The 16,339-nt window shown below is 49.7% G+C and overlaps 1 protein-coding gene across 1 annotated transcript; it reads right to left on the bottom strand.

Moving 5' to 3' along the window:
• Nucleotides 1-538: 538 nt before the first annotated feature.
• Nucleotides 539-16,135, bottom strand: PEF1 (penta-EF-hand domain containing 1). The gene is made up of 5 exons (XM_037827902.1): nucleotides 15,860-16,135; nucleotides 7,275-7,587; nucleotides 3,813-3,968; nucleotides 3,192-3,335; nucleotides 539-1,535 (listed from the first exon to the last, which is right to left on the bottom strand). Exons 1-5 carry the CDS (start codon nucleotides 15,881-15,883, stop codon nucleotides 1,306-1,308), a joined length of 867 nt encoding a protein of 288 aa, XP_037683830.1. The 5' UTR covers nucleotides 15,884-16,135; the 3' UTR covers nucleotides 539-1,305.
• Nucleotides 16,136-16,339: the final 204 nt, after the last annotated feature.

Below are 16,339 nucleotides of genomic sequence, written 5' to 3'. Positions count from 1 at the left end.
TGCAGGGAGAAGAGCACTGCTTAGGGCTTCGAGCTCTTATCTTCATCTCAAAAAACCAAAGGATAATCATACCATGACCAGTGATAAGGCCCCCAGGCAAACTAGAATGTCTGGTGTCTTGGCTTTTGATTGAAATTATGTCAGCTTGTAGGACACTCAATGTAGAGTATCAAGCTGATCTGAAGATCCAACTGGCAAGGACAGATGTCTGTGCTTAATAAAAAATGGGGAAAAACTTATGACTTAATAAGTGGGGTTTGTCTGAAAGATAAAACTAGGGCTGGAGATAATAAAAAGTCCATGTTATGAAGTTCACCCTGGCAAATAAGAGCAACTCCATATAGACCATGTTCCCTCTGAGCTGCTTCTTTCTACATGGCTTGGTATACAGTATATACAGAATATTAAATATTTGTTGACTAAAAGAATAAATGTGTGAACGAATCGACAAGCATCTAAACTGGTAACCAGGGGAGGCATGGTAGAAAATGTGGAACTCCAGAGTTTCACCTTTTTATTGAAGCTTACAGTTTCCCTGTACTTTTGGCCCCAAATGAAAAAATGGCAAATTAAAAAAAAAAAAAAAAAAAAAGCATTGGCAGTGGGAGGTGGCAACCATCCCCTGGTGACTGAAGCCAAGCAGAGCATGGTGGGCAAGTGAAGGGTCCAAGCTGGGGAGGGGAGTCACCTGGCCAAAGATACCCAGAGAGCAGAAAGCCTGAACTCCCTGAGCAGGGACAGCCCCCAGGCAGCTGGAAGGTGGCACACAAGGACTGGTGAAGGTGGAATCAAAGCCACTGGTCCAGTGGAGAAATCTCTCTCCTGCTTGGTCAGATTCCACTTTGGGGAAGCCTGGGTGAGGGAACCCAGGTGCTAAAGTAAGAGTCCGACGAACACTTGCCACTGGCATCAGGGTGAAGAAGGGAGAGCCCGAGGCCTGAGCCCAGCTACCCAGACACTAAATCCACTGCAATGACTGACACCTCCCATTCCCGGTGGCAAAGCTGTGCCATTTAGATGCTCAGGGCTGTAAAGACCTTCAACTTCCAGTCCTCTCCTCAGACCTGGCCCCTACTTGTATGACCTCAGCACAGACCCCCACTATCTGGTGGATATGACACAGGACTCCCAACCCCTTTGGGAACAGTGCTGCATCAGACAAGGGTGAATCTTTTTCCAGAGGGGCGAAGTGGGGGGGGGGGGGGGTAGGAGGGGGCAGGAAAAGAAGAGAGGCCCACATGCTGCTCCCATTTTAAGGAGCCAGGAAAGGTCCCTGGTACACTCCAATCTCAACAGGTGACTGGGTCAAAGCATCCGAGAGGCTGTCATGGTGACGAAGTCCTCGAAGCTGAGCCGAATGTTGCCCTGCATAGCTGTGTCCTTCTCCCGGAAGGCCTCGGTCAGCACCTGCAGCTGGGTGCACACCTGGATGAAGCGGTCCAGCTGCATGGCAGGACTGGTGGAGCGTGGGCAGTAGCGGGAGACCAGGAGCTGGGTGAACTGGGGACTCAGGTTGTAGCCCATCTGGGACAGAGCTGGATGGGGGACACACAGAGCAGACACACAAAAACCTGCTGTGAACGCCTCCATCAACCAGCTCCTCAGGACCACAGCAGTTCAGGGAACTCTGAGGGATTGGCCCTGAAGCATAAGGAAGACAGAAGTCCTAAGGTTATGTCCAAGATGTCAGGAGCACAGGCTCTGTATGGAGCCTCCCTTACCTGGCAGGCCCCACCCCTCTTTCTCTGTATCTCCATTATTTTCTGTTCAATCAGGGACTCATGGGGCCCCAAATTTGACACTAGTCTATCCATACTCAACTCTGACTCATCTGCATTACAGAAGGAAGCCCGAGTCCCCAGGACCACCCTGCCTGGGAAGGACATTGGAGGCAGTGCAGCCCAGAGATTACAAGGGCCTCCTCTCGAGTCAGACAGTCCTGGGGAAAGTTGATTAATCTTGCTATGTCTCTGTCTTATCATCTCTAAAATGGGGACAATACTTACCCTGTAGGTTCTAGTAAGGATTAAACAAGGTGATCATGTAAAGCACCTGGCACAGTGCCTGGCACATAATAAGCACTCAGTAAATGTTACTTGTTAAAAATAATAAAATCACTATTATCCTTCCTGTTGAGGCTGCTGGGCAGTTCCAAGGTCATACCCACTGCTGCCCCCTCTGTCCCTCCACCTGGGACACTTCCTTCCATCCTCTCTGCCTCACTTAACCAGTCCAGCTTAAAATTTCAACTCCCCATTTGCTATGTGGGCCCTTGGACAAGTTACCTACCTCAGTTTTCTCCTCTATGAAAGAGTGATAATAAGGGATCCTTTATCTAAGGGTGTAGACTAATAAATAGTACCTATCACACAGGAAGAATGAATGATACGATAACATATTAAAAGTACTTATTACAGTACCTGGTACAGAGCAAGCATTCAGTAAATATTAGATTTTGTTGTTGTTAATATCAGCCTTAGCAATCCATGAAACAATACAGCGAAAGAGGAGGTGATCAGTAAAGGCCATCTCCTTTCCCTTCTACCAGGGGCCAGATATGGCCTCCCTAGACTGATAGAAATCCATGGCCAGAGCAAGATGCTGGGTTCTCTGGGGAGCCCTTGCTCTCTCCCAGGTGGCCACAACCTCACAAGCCACCCATCTGCTCACCAGACTAGCCTAAGCCCAGCCTGCAGGCTCTAGCCCCAGAGCCCAGAATCTGAACCAGACCTGGAGCTGTGATCTGAGGTCACCTTACCCAGCTGCAACTATTTAGAGTGGTGTGGGTCCCAGAGTTGGGAAGGAACCTCCCTTCTAGCAGAGCTGGCAACAGAACCCCTCTTTCTAAGCTCCTTCTACTCTACATAGGCTCTTTATACTCTCCATGCTAGAAAACTAGAGAGGAATGAGCCACACAAGCCACACACACCGGATTTGCAGTACCCAGGGGTGCTGAGTTTGGATCCTTAAGGCTCCCTGCCGACTTGGGCTGTGTCACCAAGGGGTCCAGCCCTGACTCTGGACCCAAGCATTTCCTTGCCCTGGGGGGTGGGGAGCAGGCCTGCACGGAGAGCAGCATTTTGCTGCACAGCTTGGACATTTGGCTAGAGTGAAATAAACCTTTCCTGTGTCTTAGTAAGTGAAAAGTCCAGCTTTGCTCCGCCCTGACATGCCCCCGCCACAGCCCTCACCTTGCTGTAGTTCTGTGTAGCTGATGGAGCCGGAGCGGTCCCGGTCATAATGCTGGAAGAGGTTCTTCCACTGCTGGATGAATTTCCATAGGGCCGAGAAACCATAGACATCAATGCGGCCTGATTTGGTCTTGTCGAACATGTCTGAGGGGAGGAGGGAGGAGGCGGGGAGAGCTTTGTGACTGAGGGTCAAATGTTCTTAGGCACCGCTGGGCTGGAGTGTGACACAGTGGAAGCACAGGCCTCGGGCACAGATGCCCTGCACCCCCGCCCAGCCTCTGCTGAACCTCAGCCCACCCCATCCAGAAGTGCCTTTTCTCGCAGGCTTTGGCAGCTGAGCCCCAAGGCCCTGATCTACACTGGCTCCTTCCCTACCATCTCCAACAGAGTCTGGAATCCCTTTCTGCAAAATGGTTAACTGAGTCTGTGAATAGCAGGGTCCAGAAATTGAGAAAAGATTTAAAGGTAAGAGCTCTCAGTCTAGGGAATCTCACCTTGAATCCACCTTCCTCCCTGAAATCTTCCCTGACCAAAGGCAACCCTTCTCCTTAGAATGGCTGCCTGCCTGCCGACGGTCAGATCCCAGGTGGCTCTGCCCCAGCTCAAGCCCATGGGACTCACTTATCATCATGAGGCACGTCTCATCATTGAACGAGGACCAGTTGGAGTTGACCAGAGCCTGCTTCAGCTCCTTGATGGAGATGAAGCCACTGTGATCGGAGTCCACTGACTGGAACCAGGAGTAGGCCTCGGGATCCACGTTGGGAGGGGCACCACCTGGAGGAGGGGGTGCAAACCAGGGAATCGGACCCAGGACTGAAGGCCAATGGGCAGAAATGCTGGGAAGGGCAGGCCTCGGGGCCTCCCGGGCTACAGGTTTCCCTATGCACAATGCCGCACGAACCCACCTCCTCCAGCCTTCCATCAAGCCAGCACTCTTGCTCTGATAGAAGAGGGCATCTTGTCAGTGCGACTCATAAGTGGTTATGGTTGATTTCCACCCACGAATCCTTCAGGCTCTTCTGACAATGCTTCAGCCACTTTCTCCATTTGATTTTAAGTTTCTAAGCTCTGAGAGTCACAGCAGCTAGGAGCTCTCTGGAGTGGGAAGCATGTTGGAACCATCTCTCATTCCTCTGTGCCCAACACCGGGCCTAGCAGAGTGGATATTTGACATGCTCTATTAGGAGCTGCCAAAGTGTGGGTGGCCCCCAAGCTTCACCTTTCCTCCTTCCCCATCATCTCAGGTGGATGGATGCCTTCCTCTCCAAGCCTCCCTGTAGACATCTTGGACACTCCCTTGTCCCACACATCCAACCAGAGGCCCAATTCTGTCAGTTCCATACACAGAGCCCCCCTCCTCTCCCTGTCCCCATTGCACCTGCCCTGGTTCAGCAACCTCTCACCCGGACACTTGTAACAAACCCAAAATCCTGATCAAATTATCCTTGCAGCAACTCTTCTCCACCCAATTCCCCTCTGTTCTCATCAGTTTTTCTCCACCTCAACTCAAAACTCTGCAAAGGCTCTCCACTGCCTCATAAAAAGCCCAACATCCTTAGAAGAGCATTCAGCCCACCACCCCCACAATGTGGGCCACCCATGTCTCCCCTTCCAGACCCTCTTCTCCTCTATTTCCTTCACAGACCCCCTCACACCTTTACTGCAGCCCAAATGAAGTATTCCCTTTGCTCTGACCCTCGGCACCCTGCATGTTCCCACCCCAGAGCCTCCACCCACTGTTTCCTCTGCCTTGCACCCCTTCTCCCTCATCTCTTTTGCATCCTTTTCCTGTCCATCCTTCAAAGGCCAAATAAAGTGTCCTTCTTTCCATAAAGTCTTCCCTATTATTCCCTCCCTGGACAGGCCTCCTTCCTCTCTCCTTTGCAATCCCTCTCTCTCCATGGCCCTGATCACTCTTCACTGTAGACATGCTCTTTCGAAACAGATAGAGGACTTTCACACAGCGAAGCGTTTTCTGAGTTCACTGAAGTTGCCAGTTCATTTCCTGAGGAGTTCAATGAACACATTCATCGAAGTTACCAGTTTCCTGCCTGAGCAGTTCATCGAATATCTTCATTGGAGTTGCCAGTTTGCTGCCTGCCCTATGGAATCTGGACTCGTGCATACCCACAGTTGCATGAGATGCTTTTATAAAATCTTATATTTATAGATATCTCTTGTTGATTCTGTTTCCCTAGAGAACCCTAACTAATACAAGGGCTATCTTTCCACAAGAAAGTACTGGAGATGGCCACTGGCAGTTGTGAAGCATGGAAGCCACTGCCCTGTCCCAAATGATAAGACCAGAGGAAAAAGGTGTGCCCAACCAAGGAACTAGTCTAACCTCCTTAGATGGGGAAATCCAACCCCCACCTCTCCTTTCTAGACCAGCAGCTGTGTCCTGGGAGAGCAAGGGTCATAGGCCCCTGCAGGACAGTTTCTGAAACATGGATGTGGTCTATGCAGCCTGTGTAGAAGTTAAGAGTCAAAGCAATCTGGATTCAAATCCTAGCTCTGATCCTAGCTGGCTTTTGTGACTTAGGCAGAATATTTAATTTTCTGAGTATGGATTTCCCCATTTCTAAGATGAACTCACTCCCAGAGCAGTTGTGATGACTAAATGAGATAACAGAAAAATAAAGTTCTTAGCAATTTAAATATCCTGAAGGGATATTTAAATTGGGTCTGAAAAGATGTGAGGGACTTGAGATGGAGAGTTAAGCATGCAGCAAAGACAGAGGGCATGTTCAGAGCACTCCAAGGAAACTTGGGCTGATGTGAGGGAAGAGGTGATGGCAAGTGAGGAGGCTGGAGAGGCCCTTTGGGTCTTGAGGGCCTTTAAGAGCTTTCCTGTGGGCTGTGGGATGCCTTAAGTGGCTTTTAAGCAGGAAGGTACCTGGTTAGACCTGTCCTCCAGAGCAGTGGTTCTCAAAACTTCAGACCCTGGATTTGGTGGATCTGAGGTGTGGCCTCACAGGTGACTTGATGCAGGTAACAGATACATGGGTCACGCTTTAAAAACCAGTGCTCCAGGGGGTGGGAGGGAGGGTGTCACTGGCTGCACTGGAGAGGGGGCAGTGGCAGCCAGGCAAGAGGAAGCTGCAGAGGGTGAGCTGTCCAGAGATCACTTTTGGTCTCAGGCCCTGGAGAGACAAGCCTCAGAGTCAGGGGCCCCTTTCCCTGCAGTGACCTCATGTGGGATTAGAGATAAGGTTTTTTATTTTGTTTTTTTATTTTGAAATAAATTCAAAGTTACAGGAACAGTTGCAAAAACAATACTAACCCCATACACAGAATACCATCATACCCTGACGCCCCTCCCCCAACAGCTCAATCCACCAATTTTAACATGCTGTCACATCGCTATTTCTTTCCCTCCCTATCTATCATCCATCATCTATTGCTCTGCCTTCTGAACATATGAGAACTAGCTGCACACATCCTTGAACATACACTATAATTCACGTATATACTTCCCATGAACAAGAACATTCTTTTATGCAACCCCATTAAGCACAGCTAAGAAGTACAAGAGATTCAACAATGATACAAAGCTTACATTCTATACTTCCTCTTCCTTATGTTAGAGATAAGGTTTTAAAATGACAAAGAAACCCACCAGGAACTGGCTGAGCCCAAAGCAAATGGCCAGAAACTCTGGGCTCTGACAGGATAAATGCGGCTGGCTCACAGTGCTCAGAATCCCCAAGGTTTTAGCATGTCCCCCAGGGCCACATGCCTGGGTACTATGCTAAGATGCTGCAGCTTCCCAGCAATGCCATTCCCTGGAGGCCCTGCAGGTGCATCTCAGTGGTTTCAAGCCGCCAGGCTGGGGGCCTGGTCTCCCGGGAACAGTCATCCCGTGAAGGGGCTGACGGAAGTATGAGGGGACGTAGGCGGCTGGGCACTCACTCAGCAACACTAACAGACTTATTCTGCTGATTGGCAAGCTGAGGCTGGGGGCAAGATGCTGAGGTGCCAGAGACCAGACTGCCTGCACACCTACAGGAAGGGCAAGGAGGGGCCCGCCATATCTCAGATCCAGGTTAGAAAACCCCAAAGTCCAAGATCCCTACTTACCTGGAGGAGATGGCTGCCCATAAGGCCCGGGCTGCTGGGCACTGTAGGAATTCAGAGGTGGCTGACCATAGGGGCCCCCTGGGGCCGCACCACCATATGGTCCTCCTGGAGTTCCGGAAGGGAGCCCCCCAGGGTTGGGGTGTCCGTAGGGCCCTCCACCAGCTGGTGGTCCATAAGGCCCCCCAGGGGCAGGACCCCCATAACCACCACCAGGAGGTAGCCCACTGCCATACTGCGCCCCACCATGGGGGGGTCCAGGGTAGTAGCTGCCTGGAGGGGCTCCAGGCGCTTGTCCTGCAGCTCCTGGGCAGCCCTGCAGAAAGAGCAAGGTGTTGTTTAGAATATCGAGGTGAGTACTTCTACCACCATCCTTTCAATTCATTAATCACGTAGGCAAGGCTGGAATTATGACCACTGTTGCTCAAGAGGGGGAACCCGAGGTTTCTAAAGGAGATGTGACTTACCCAAGGTCACGCCTCCAAGGACTCCAGCCAGTGCTTGAATCCTGCCCTCTTGACTCCCCTTTACTGCACACCAAGGGGCTCAGGAGGGCAGGGAGCATGTCTGACTGGTTTCCTAGTTTATCCCCAGCCCCCAGTGCAGAATGGATGCTCAGTAAATACTTCCCGTATGAATGAGCAGGCACAGGAACCAAATCGAATTCCAAATCCTCACCCTGTGGTTCCCCCATCTACAGCACAACTCTGGTCCCCAGCACACAGCTCCTGACCCTTCTCAGTCACAAATGACGCATCCATAGAATGTCTTCCTTACCCTACTCTAGCTTATGGTGCAAAAACATCTTCCCATCCTCACTCCTGGCTCTGCAAGGCAGGCAGGGAAGATCCCATTTCCAAGGCATTAAGTACGGTGGACATGAGCCAAAAAGACCCAGTTCAAGTTCAGGTTCTGCCACTTACTAGCTGGAGGAATGACTCGCCCTGTGTAAGTCTCAGTATCCTCTGCTGTAAAGTGGGACTAATAACAGTGCCTACCTTAGGCTGGGACATGCATGAAATGAGACCAGCCACGGGAAGCCCTTTTTTAACACAGACCCTGGCACAGGGGAAACATTAACCCACATTAACTAGGAGGAAGAAGCTCAGGTCCAGAAAAGTGACACACAGACTGTGTGGAGGGGCTGGGACCAGAACCCAGGTGTCCTGGCTGCTAAGTCTGAGGTATTTGTGCCTTAGAGCATACATGGAGGAATTCCCTCCCTCTCCCCCCTCCACACCACTAGCCAGAAACCCCTGAGTGTTCAGCTCCATCTTTCTAAATGGCCAACACAGGGCCTGGGGGAACACAAGCCACACATCTACAGGCAAGCTGAACTCAAGGGCTACCACCTAGACATGTTCTAGATCAACCCATAAGGCACATCAGTAGTCTGGTCACTGAGAGCCTGGGCTTTCTCTTTTTATTGTTTTTGATAGCTTCTGGGCCAGTTACCCTCCACACAAGAACCAAATTAATTTTTCATGGAAAGGGGGCCTACTAGCCAGAGGCTTCTCAGCATCCTCAGAGCTCGTCCTCCCTGGAAGCTGCCCTAGCTAGTAGCAACACTCCTTCACAGACAATCAAATCACAGACAGATCTCCATTCAAAACTCTTATCACCAGCAGAGTGCATGACCTTGGACAGTGGGTTAATCTGTCTGAGCCTGTTTCCTCACATGTAAAATATGATAATCCCTTCCTCACTGGATTTTTCAGTGGGTTATAAGAAATAAATGCAGCAGACTTAGTTTAATTTTTAGCTAAAGAACCCTTTGATAAAATAAATAAAACTGATAAAAGGAAGTTGCTCTGGCTGAAGCAAGGTGGGGGGTCCAGATCCCTGTGGCCCTGTGGGGACCCCTGCCTTGCTGGATTCTGAGGAGGTACTGCAGAGCCCCCTCATAGTGACTCTAAAGACAGTCTGAAAATCACTAAGATAAGAAAATAGCATAATGGCATGGCATAAAGCAAACAATCACTACATCATAGCTGCCATTGTTACCATATTCATTATTATTACCAGCAAAGCCCTAGGCCAAGTGGACTCTTTAGGGGTTTAAAGGCTAGTAAACCATCATCCTGGCCCCGAAGGAGCACATGGTTAACAGGAGAGGCTTGGAAATTGTAACACCCAGCAAAACAGCATAAGGAAATAGGGGTTTCAAGTAGACCTATGAGCCATGTGCATGGGACTGCAAAGGAAAGAGGGCAAAATCAGGGAGGGTTTCCACAACCTGGGACTTGAAGAACAACCAAGATTCCCAGGGGGGTTGGAGAGGCATGATGCGAGAGGCAAGGCACCCAAGAGGCCAGTCACCCAACCTAACCCCCTCAATTTACAGAAGGGGAAACTGAGGCCTGGGGAGAGTCAGGTCACACTGTGAGTTGGAGGTAGGGGTGGGGCTAAACCACCCCCAACCCCTGCACACAGTATCCCCCACTGCCTCCTGCCACAGTGCTCTTTCCTGGAGTACCAGGGTGGAAGGCTTGGCAGGGCCTCTGCAGTCTGGGCACACCCAGGGAACAAGCTGGACACCAAGCAAGGAAGTAGCTGCTCCACCATGAGCCTCAGGAGCAAAGCTATAAATGTACCTGGCCAAGGGCACCTGAGGCACAGCCCTTGCACCTGAAAAACACTCCAGGCCAGCAAAACAGGTAGGTCTGACCTTCCTGCTCCCACATTCTAGGAGCCTGCTGGGTCTGGCACCATCTGGCAGCAATTAAACACTTTCCTTTCTACCTTGCATTAAAGTCCTCATATGCAATTTACAAAAGCACTTTCATATACACAAACGCTGTCTGCAGAATCCTGCCAACCACCCCTAATGGAGAAAAGGAAGATTTAGTAGACCCATTTTTCAGATGAAGAAACCAAGATTCACAGCCGCTAAATGACTTCATTCAGCAAATATGTACAGAGAAACAATATGGTGCTAGGCTCTGGGCTAGCTTGGGGCACAAAACTAAATGGGGCTCTGCCCTTGAGGCGCTTACAGATAACTATGACAATCTGGTCAGCCCTGTCACAAAAAAATCTCCTCAAATGCTATAAGGGTAGCATGCACAGAGGGATTGGTTCTGTTTGTTGGATGAATGAAGGAGCAAGCAATGAACAAATGCATGAAGTGGGTCAAGGAAGGCTTGCTGGAGGAGGTAGCAGTGATACTGAAGCTGGACCTTGAAGGATGCATAGGCATTCCCCAAAAGGCAGGCAGGGAAGGACCTTCCAAGCAGAAGTGAGAAGAAAGACAGGGGTGCAGACTTGTGAGGGGCCCAAGGTGGTCAGGAAACGGGCTGAAGGGCAGGGCAAGAAGAGCATGTAGTGTGAACCCAGAAAGGCAGGCCCTCTACACACACCTCAACCAGCCCCTCTCCCACTGCATTCCCGTTTGCTGTGAGCTCAGTGCCTTAGAGTAACTTCTGTCTGTCTATCTATCTTCCCCACTGGACAGAGAGCTCCCCAGGGCAGACACTGGGCCGCATTCATGATGGTACCTCAGGGCCCAGCACCGTCCTGGCCCCTCCAAGCCTCCATAAATATTTGAACAAATGAACATCACTCTAAAGAGCTTGGGCTTTCTGCCGGAGGAAACAGTGCACCATGGAAGGGTTTCCAAAAGGGGAAGACCGTGATCAGAGTCTTATTTAGAGAAGAAACCAGTGGTGGAGGTGAAAGAGCTAGCAGGGGAGGTAGTAGCCCGCGTGCTGGATGGGCCAGGCTTGAACCAGACAGCAGACTTGGGGATGGAGAGAAGGGGGTGGATTCTGAAGCTATTTCAGAGGTAGACTAGACATGACTTGGCAACTAATTAGATTGGGGAAGAGGTGGAGGGGGGAGCAAGGAGAGGGAAGAGTATAGAACGACTCAGGTTTCTAGCTTTCACAAGAAGATAAAGGAGGTAGGGCCACCAAGGGAGGCAGAATCCAGGGTGGGGGCAAGGGGGTAGTTTGGGGAAGATGGTGGGATGGTTCCCAGGGTCACCAAGCTGTTAGTAAAAGGTCTGAACCAGGAATGAAAATCAAGAGTCCCTGACTCTACATTCCTCTATACTACCCCATGCTGTCAATCCTTTTGAGAGTTTTTCCAACGGTATTTCATGCTGGTAAACACAAAGTTGTGAAAAATAAAAACGACAGGAAGAGCTCATTAACCATGATTTCCAAAGAAAAACGAACCTTAGCGTTCCTAGTCTTTAGCTGCAAATAAGCTACACAGTATATACTGGGAGGGAGTTGGGGAGGGGGGGTAAACATATATGGAGGCTCTGCTAGGTGCTTCCAGTTTTAATTGGCTCTCATTGATCCTTGGTCCTGTGAGGTAAGTGTAAAATCCCGATTTTACAGATGAGGAAATTAAGGCTCAGAGAGTTTAATAATGTGTTTGTGATCACATAGCTAGAGTGATTACTGGGATTCAAAATGGGGGCTCATGACTCCAATATATTACTCTTCTTCTGTTCCTTCACTCAGTAAAATGAGTGCCCACCATGTGCCCAGGGCTGTGCTAAATGCATTTGTCAAGCATGATGGATTTCAACCTGCACTGAGTACTGGGGGAAGGCTTGGATTAGGTGATCTTTAAAGGCTTCAAGCCCAGAAATCAGGGAGACTCAGAAGAATCTTATTCTTTCTCACCCTCCTCATCCCCCAGCACCTAGACCCAGTTTGAGAGCCAAAGAGACGCTCCAGTTCAACCTCGCAGTGGATGCTGGAATCTCTACAGGATCACCTGGAATCTCAGTACTCCTGCTAATGGTAGGGAGCTCACCCCACCTCAGTAGCCCATTCAGAGAGTCCTGGGTTTTTTGTTTGTTTGTTTGTTTGCTTTTGGGCTCTGAGGGCCCATTCTTCTATCCCCAAGACCCTTGTGAAGCTCAGAAGTATCAAAGGTTGGTCCACGCTGAGTCCTGATGGGGAAGGGAGGAGGCTGCATTTCAGAGAGAAACCTGTGCCCCAACATTGCCCCTTCACCAGGTGCTCACTGGAGGAGGCGGGAGCCCATGCTAAGGGATTAAACAATCACCGAGAGGACAGAAGGAGCAGCTGGGCATTCACTCACAAAGCCTCCTTAAATACTGAACAACCAGAAACTGGCAGCTAATAAACAATGAGCCAAGAACTGTCCCAAGACCTCAATTACCACCTCTATGTTGACACCCCAAAATCCTTCTCCCAGCTTCATCTCTCCTGAGCAGCAGACCCACATATCCAACAGCCTCCTGGACTTCCCTCCAAACCTATTCCTCCCTCTGTGTTCTCATCTCAGTAAGTGACACCGCCTTCCACCCAATCACTGAAACCTAGTACCCTAGTGCCCTCTTGGGCATCTCCTCTTTCCTTCCCTCTGTCACCTCAATTAGTTCTCACAATTCTACCTCCTGAGTGCCTCTCAAGTCTACCCACTTCTCTCCATCTTCACCAGGTCACTGCTTTCTCTAGCCTAGATGACTTCAATAGCTTCGAAACTGGTCTCCCTGCCTCTGGTCTCTCCTGCTTCAACCCATTCTCCTCAGCACCCCGCAGGAAGAGCTCCAAAGCACAGATGGGACAAAACCCTCCAACGACTCCCTCACTAGTCTTAGGATGAAGTCCACACCCCCTAGAAAGGCATACAAGGCCCTTTGGGATCTCGCCTTTGCTTACCTCTCTGGTCTTATTTCTTAACCCTTTCCCCTCTTTGCTATAGCTAGACTGATCTCCTAAAGTTTCTCCAAATAATTCAGCTCTCTTACTTGCCTCCCAGCCTTTGTGCATGCTGTTCCCTCTACCAAGAATACCATTCCTTTATTCATCCAAGTAATTCCTACTGGTAATTCAGTTTTTGGTTTAAATGTCACCTCTTTTAAGAAGCCTTCATGCACCCCTAGACTGAGTTAGGTATCTCTCCCATGCTTTTCTAGTTCCTTACACTTACCCCCATTTTATACTTATACTGATTCTACAATTTACATATCTGTATTGCTCTTCCATTTGGAGTTTACTATATGCCAAACACCATCAAAACATTTTAAATTGAATATCCCATTCAATTTTACAGTAAGTTCGGAGGTAAATACCATTATGACCCCATTTTAAAGAAAGGGAAACTGAGCCACAGGTTTTTTTGCAAGAATACTTTTACAAGGAAGTGGCAGAGGTGGGATTTGAAGCCAAATCTAGCTAGCCTCAGAAACCATACTCTTAAGCACTGAAATCCACCAACCTGGCTTCCCCAATCTATGCTTCAGTGATCCAGGGCTGGAAGCAGTGGAAAGTTACAGGAGTTTTGACTCCTAACAATTATCTGGAATCTTCCAGGGCTATGTTGTGTGTGTGTGTGTTGGGGTGCGGTGGACGGCTGACCAAGCCTTTGGTGCTTTAAAACAAGCCATTTCACTCTTAGAACACTTTTGACCAGGAGCGAAACAGGCAGAAAAGGGTATGCTAGGGGAAAAAGCCGCTTCTATTCTCGTCATGCTCCGTTTCAAGAATACATCCCAAGCATAAGCCCAGGCAGCATGGCATGATAACAGCAATCACAGTGGCAAGAGTTGCCATCAAGCACTGGCACGTACTATGTATTAGCAATGTGGTGCAGGCCATACAGGCTTCATCTCATTTCATCCTCACTTCAGTCCTATGAAGTATTATTCAGCCCTTTTCACAGTGAGGAAACTGAAGCTCACAGCCCTTAATGGTCTGTCCAAGGGCAAACAACTAGTAAGTGGCAGAGTTAGGATTCTAACCAAGTTTGGTCTAAACTGAAAGCTCAGGCTCTTAAATTCTGTAACTGATTTTAGGATGCAGAAAAATTACCCAAAAAGCTTATTAAAAATGCAGATTCCTGGACCCTTCCTGGACATGCAACAGGTCTGAGGTGGGACCCAAAAGTGTGCTTTTTAAACAAGCTTCCAGGTGATTATGATGCAGAAAACCATGCTCTGAGAAACAATGTACGGTGGCAGTGTTTTCTCAAACTGTGCTCCTCAGGAAGTCTAGTGTCACAAGACAGTTAACAGGTATTAAAAGGGAGAGGGGGAGGATCCATGGTTAAATAAGTTTGAGAAATACTGCATATTCTATCCCTCTCTGGCAGATTTACAAAGCACATTAGAAAATCAAGAATTCTGGCAAGTCCTGTAGTAAAGAAACGTATTCAACTGTATTTAACAGAGCTTTTCCAGAATTTATTTAACTACAGAATCCTTCCCCTATTACAAATACCTACTGAACGTGGCTTGGGAAACAGTGCTGGTTTACACTTCCTCCTAACCCCAGCTGATGCTGACTTCTCTCCTTCTTACTTCTGCTCTGTGTGCAATGAAAGGAGTTCTAAGCACTGCCCTCACCTTCACTTGCTATGTGTGCCTTTGTTCAGGCCCCTTAACCTCTTTGGGCTTGTTTTTCGGCTGTAAACTGGGGTAATCAACCCTGCTAGAGTGCCTACGGGGCTTTCGGGATTGTGATAATGGAGGGTGGAATGCTGTGAAAACTGCCAGGCTGCACTCCCTTAAAGAGTTCCTGCCACATCTTTTGTCACTATACTTAGTTGAGCGCTTTGTAATTTACCATCTGTTCTTGTTTTCCAATTTTTCCTGCATGTGTTTTATCTCCTAAATTACTGTGTGATCTTGGGCAATTCAGGACCCCTTTCTGGGCTTCAATTTCCTCCTCTGCAAAACGAGAGAAGTAAATCATATTTGAGAGCCCTCCCAGGACTGATCTTCTAGAAATCTAGTAAAACCCATAGTACCAAAGGGTAACGTTTGTTACACCAAATGCTTTACAAGCATCATTTCATTACCTCTATGAGGTAGATGCTACTATTTGGTCCTATTTTAAAGAGAAAACTTCACCTTAGAAAGGCAAAATAACTTGCTCAAGGGCTCAAAACTATTTAAGTGGTGGAGGCAAGATTCAAACCTAGGTCTGACTCCAAACTGCACTTCACCACCATGCAGTACTGTCACCTAACATAGAACTCTGGCCACAGAATCACCTTCTGAAGTGTTCTGGGCTGGATCAAGATGGGCTGGCAAGCCGGAAAGAGGCATTGGCTGGCAGCCCCGGGTTCTGATCTCCACTCTGCTGCTTTAACTACTTGGAGACTTGAGATAAATTCTGTCTTCTCTGGGCTTGACAGTTCCTATGCGTGCAAACCAGCTCACTTGCGGAGGCCGCTGAAACCACTGTCTCTCCTGAATATTCTGATGCAGATGTCTGGGGTGGTTCCGAAATCCTGTATCCTTATCCGACACCCCAAATGATACCGACGGAACCAGTGCCCTGTCGGCGCCGACGACCCCGCCCGGAGCCCCGGCGGGAGCCTGGGAGGGTGTGGGGCCCAGGAGGGGTCCAACCTGGATCCGTGGGGTCCAAGGTCCCCAAATCCTAGCATGTGAGACGTCAGAGAGGGTGCGACGCGACCTCTCAGACGCACGGTACCGCGTGACGTGAGACAGACGCGACCGACCATCAATTTTTCCCGTTAGGAAACTCAGCGTGGGGAAGGCGTAGAGAAAGCAGGGAGGAAAAACGGAGCGGGGTGTCCCGGGCCTGGCCTTGGCGCGGCCCCTACGTGGACTCGCGGGCCCCTCACACACTCACCTGCCCGTACGGATAGCTGGCCATGGCGGCTCTGACGTCACACGTCGGCGAGGGACGGGGCTTCCCGTCCTCAAACCCGCCCACCGCGTGGGCCTGGGAGCGGAGTCCCTCCTGATTGGACGCCCGTGACTGTCAATCCTGGGTGCAGTCGGCGGGGATGACGCAAGAGGGTGGCGGTCGGGTACCTCCTCGAGAGGCCTGAGGAGCCAGTCAGCGGGTGGAAGTTTCTGGAAATGGTGGTGGCTGCGCTGGCGCGCCTGTTCTTTCCTTTCCTGACCTGGCGTAGGCCCTAGGGCCGGTCAGGCTTGGGTACTCAATGAGACGCCTGGGTGGTGTTGCTGCAGTGGCCATGTTGTAACCTGGCAAATGGGACGCAGGATAGTGGCGTAGTTGCTGTTGTCACTCCAAGTTTCCGACCGAGGAGGGCCCGGGCGGTTGCCATGACAACAAGAAATCGCCTGAACCCTCCTGAAAAGGATG

The sequence above is a fragment of the Choloepus didactylus genome, chromosome 2 (assembly GCF_015220235.1).
Source record: "Choloepus didactylus isolate mChoDid1 chromosome 2, mChoDid1.pri, whole genome shotgun sequence".
NCBI lineage: Eukaryota > Metazoa > Chordata > Mammalia > Pilosa > Megalonychidae > Choloepus > Choloepus didactylus.
The sequence above is the reverse complement of the archived record's forward strand: the minus strand, read 5'-3'. Positions and strand labels throughout refer to the sequence as shown.

Excerpts from the sequence above, each read along its gene's own strand:
- PEF1 (XM_037827902.1), bottom strand. The coding sequence starts at position 15,883 with ATGGCCAGCTATCCGTACGGGCAG. Across the intron at positions 3,969-7,274 it reads TGGGCAGCCATCTCCTCCAG|GTGGTGCCCCTCCCAACGTG; the intron begins GTAAGTAGGGAT and ends CCCCTCCTCCAG. Across the intron at positions 1,536-3,191 it reads CTACACAGAACTACAGCAAG|CTCTGTCCCAGATGGGCTAC; the intron begins GTGAGGGCTGTG and ends TCCCCCATCCAG.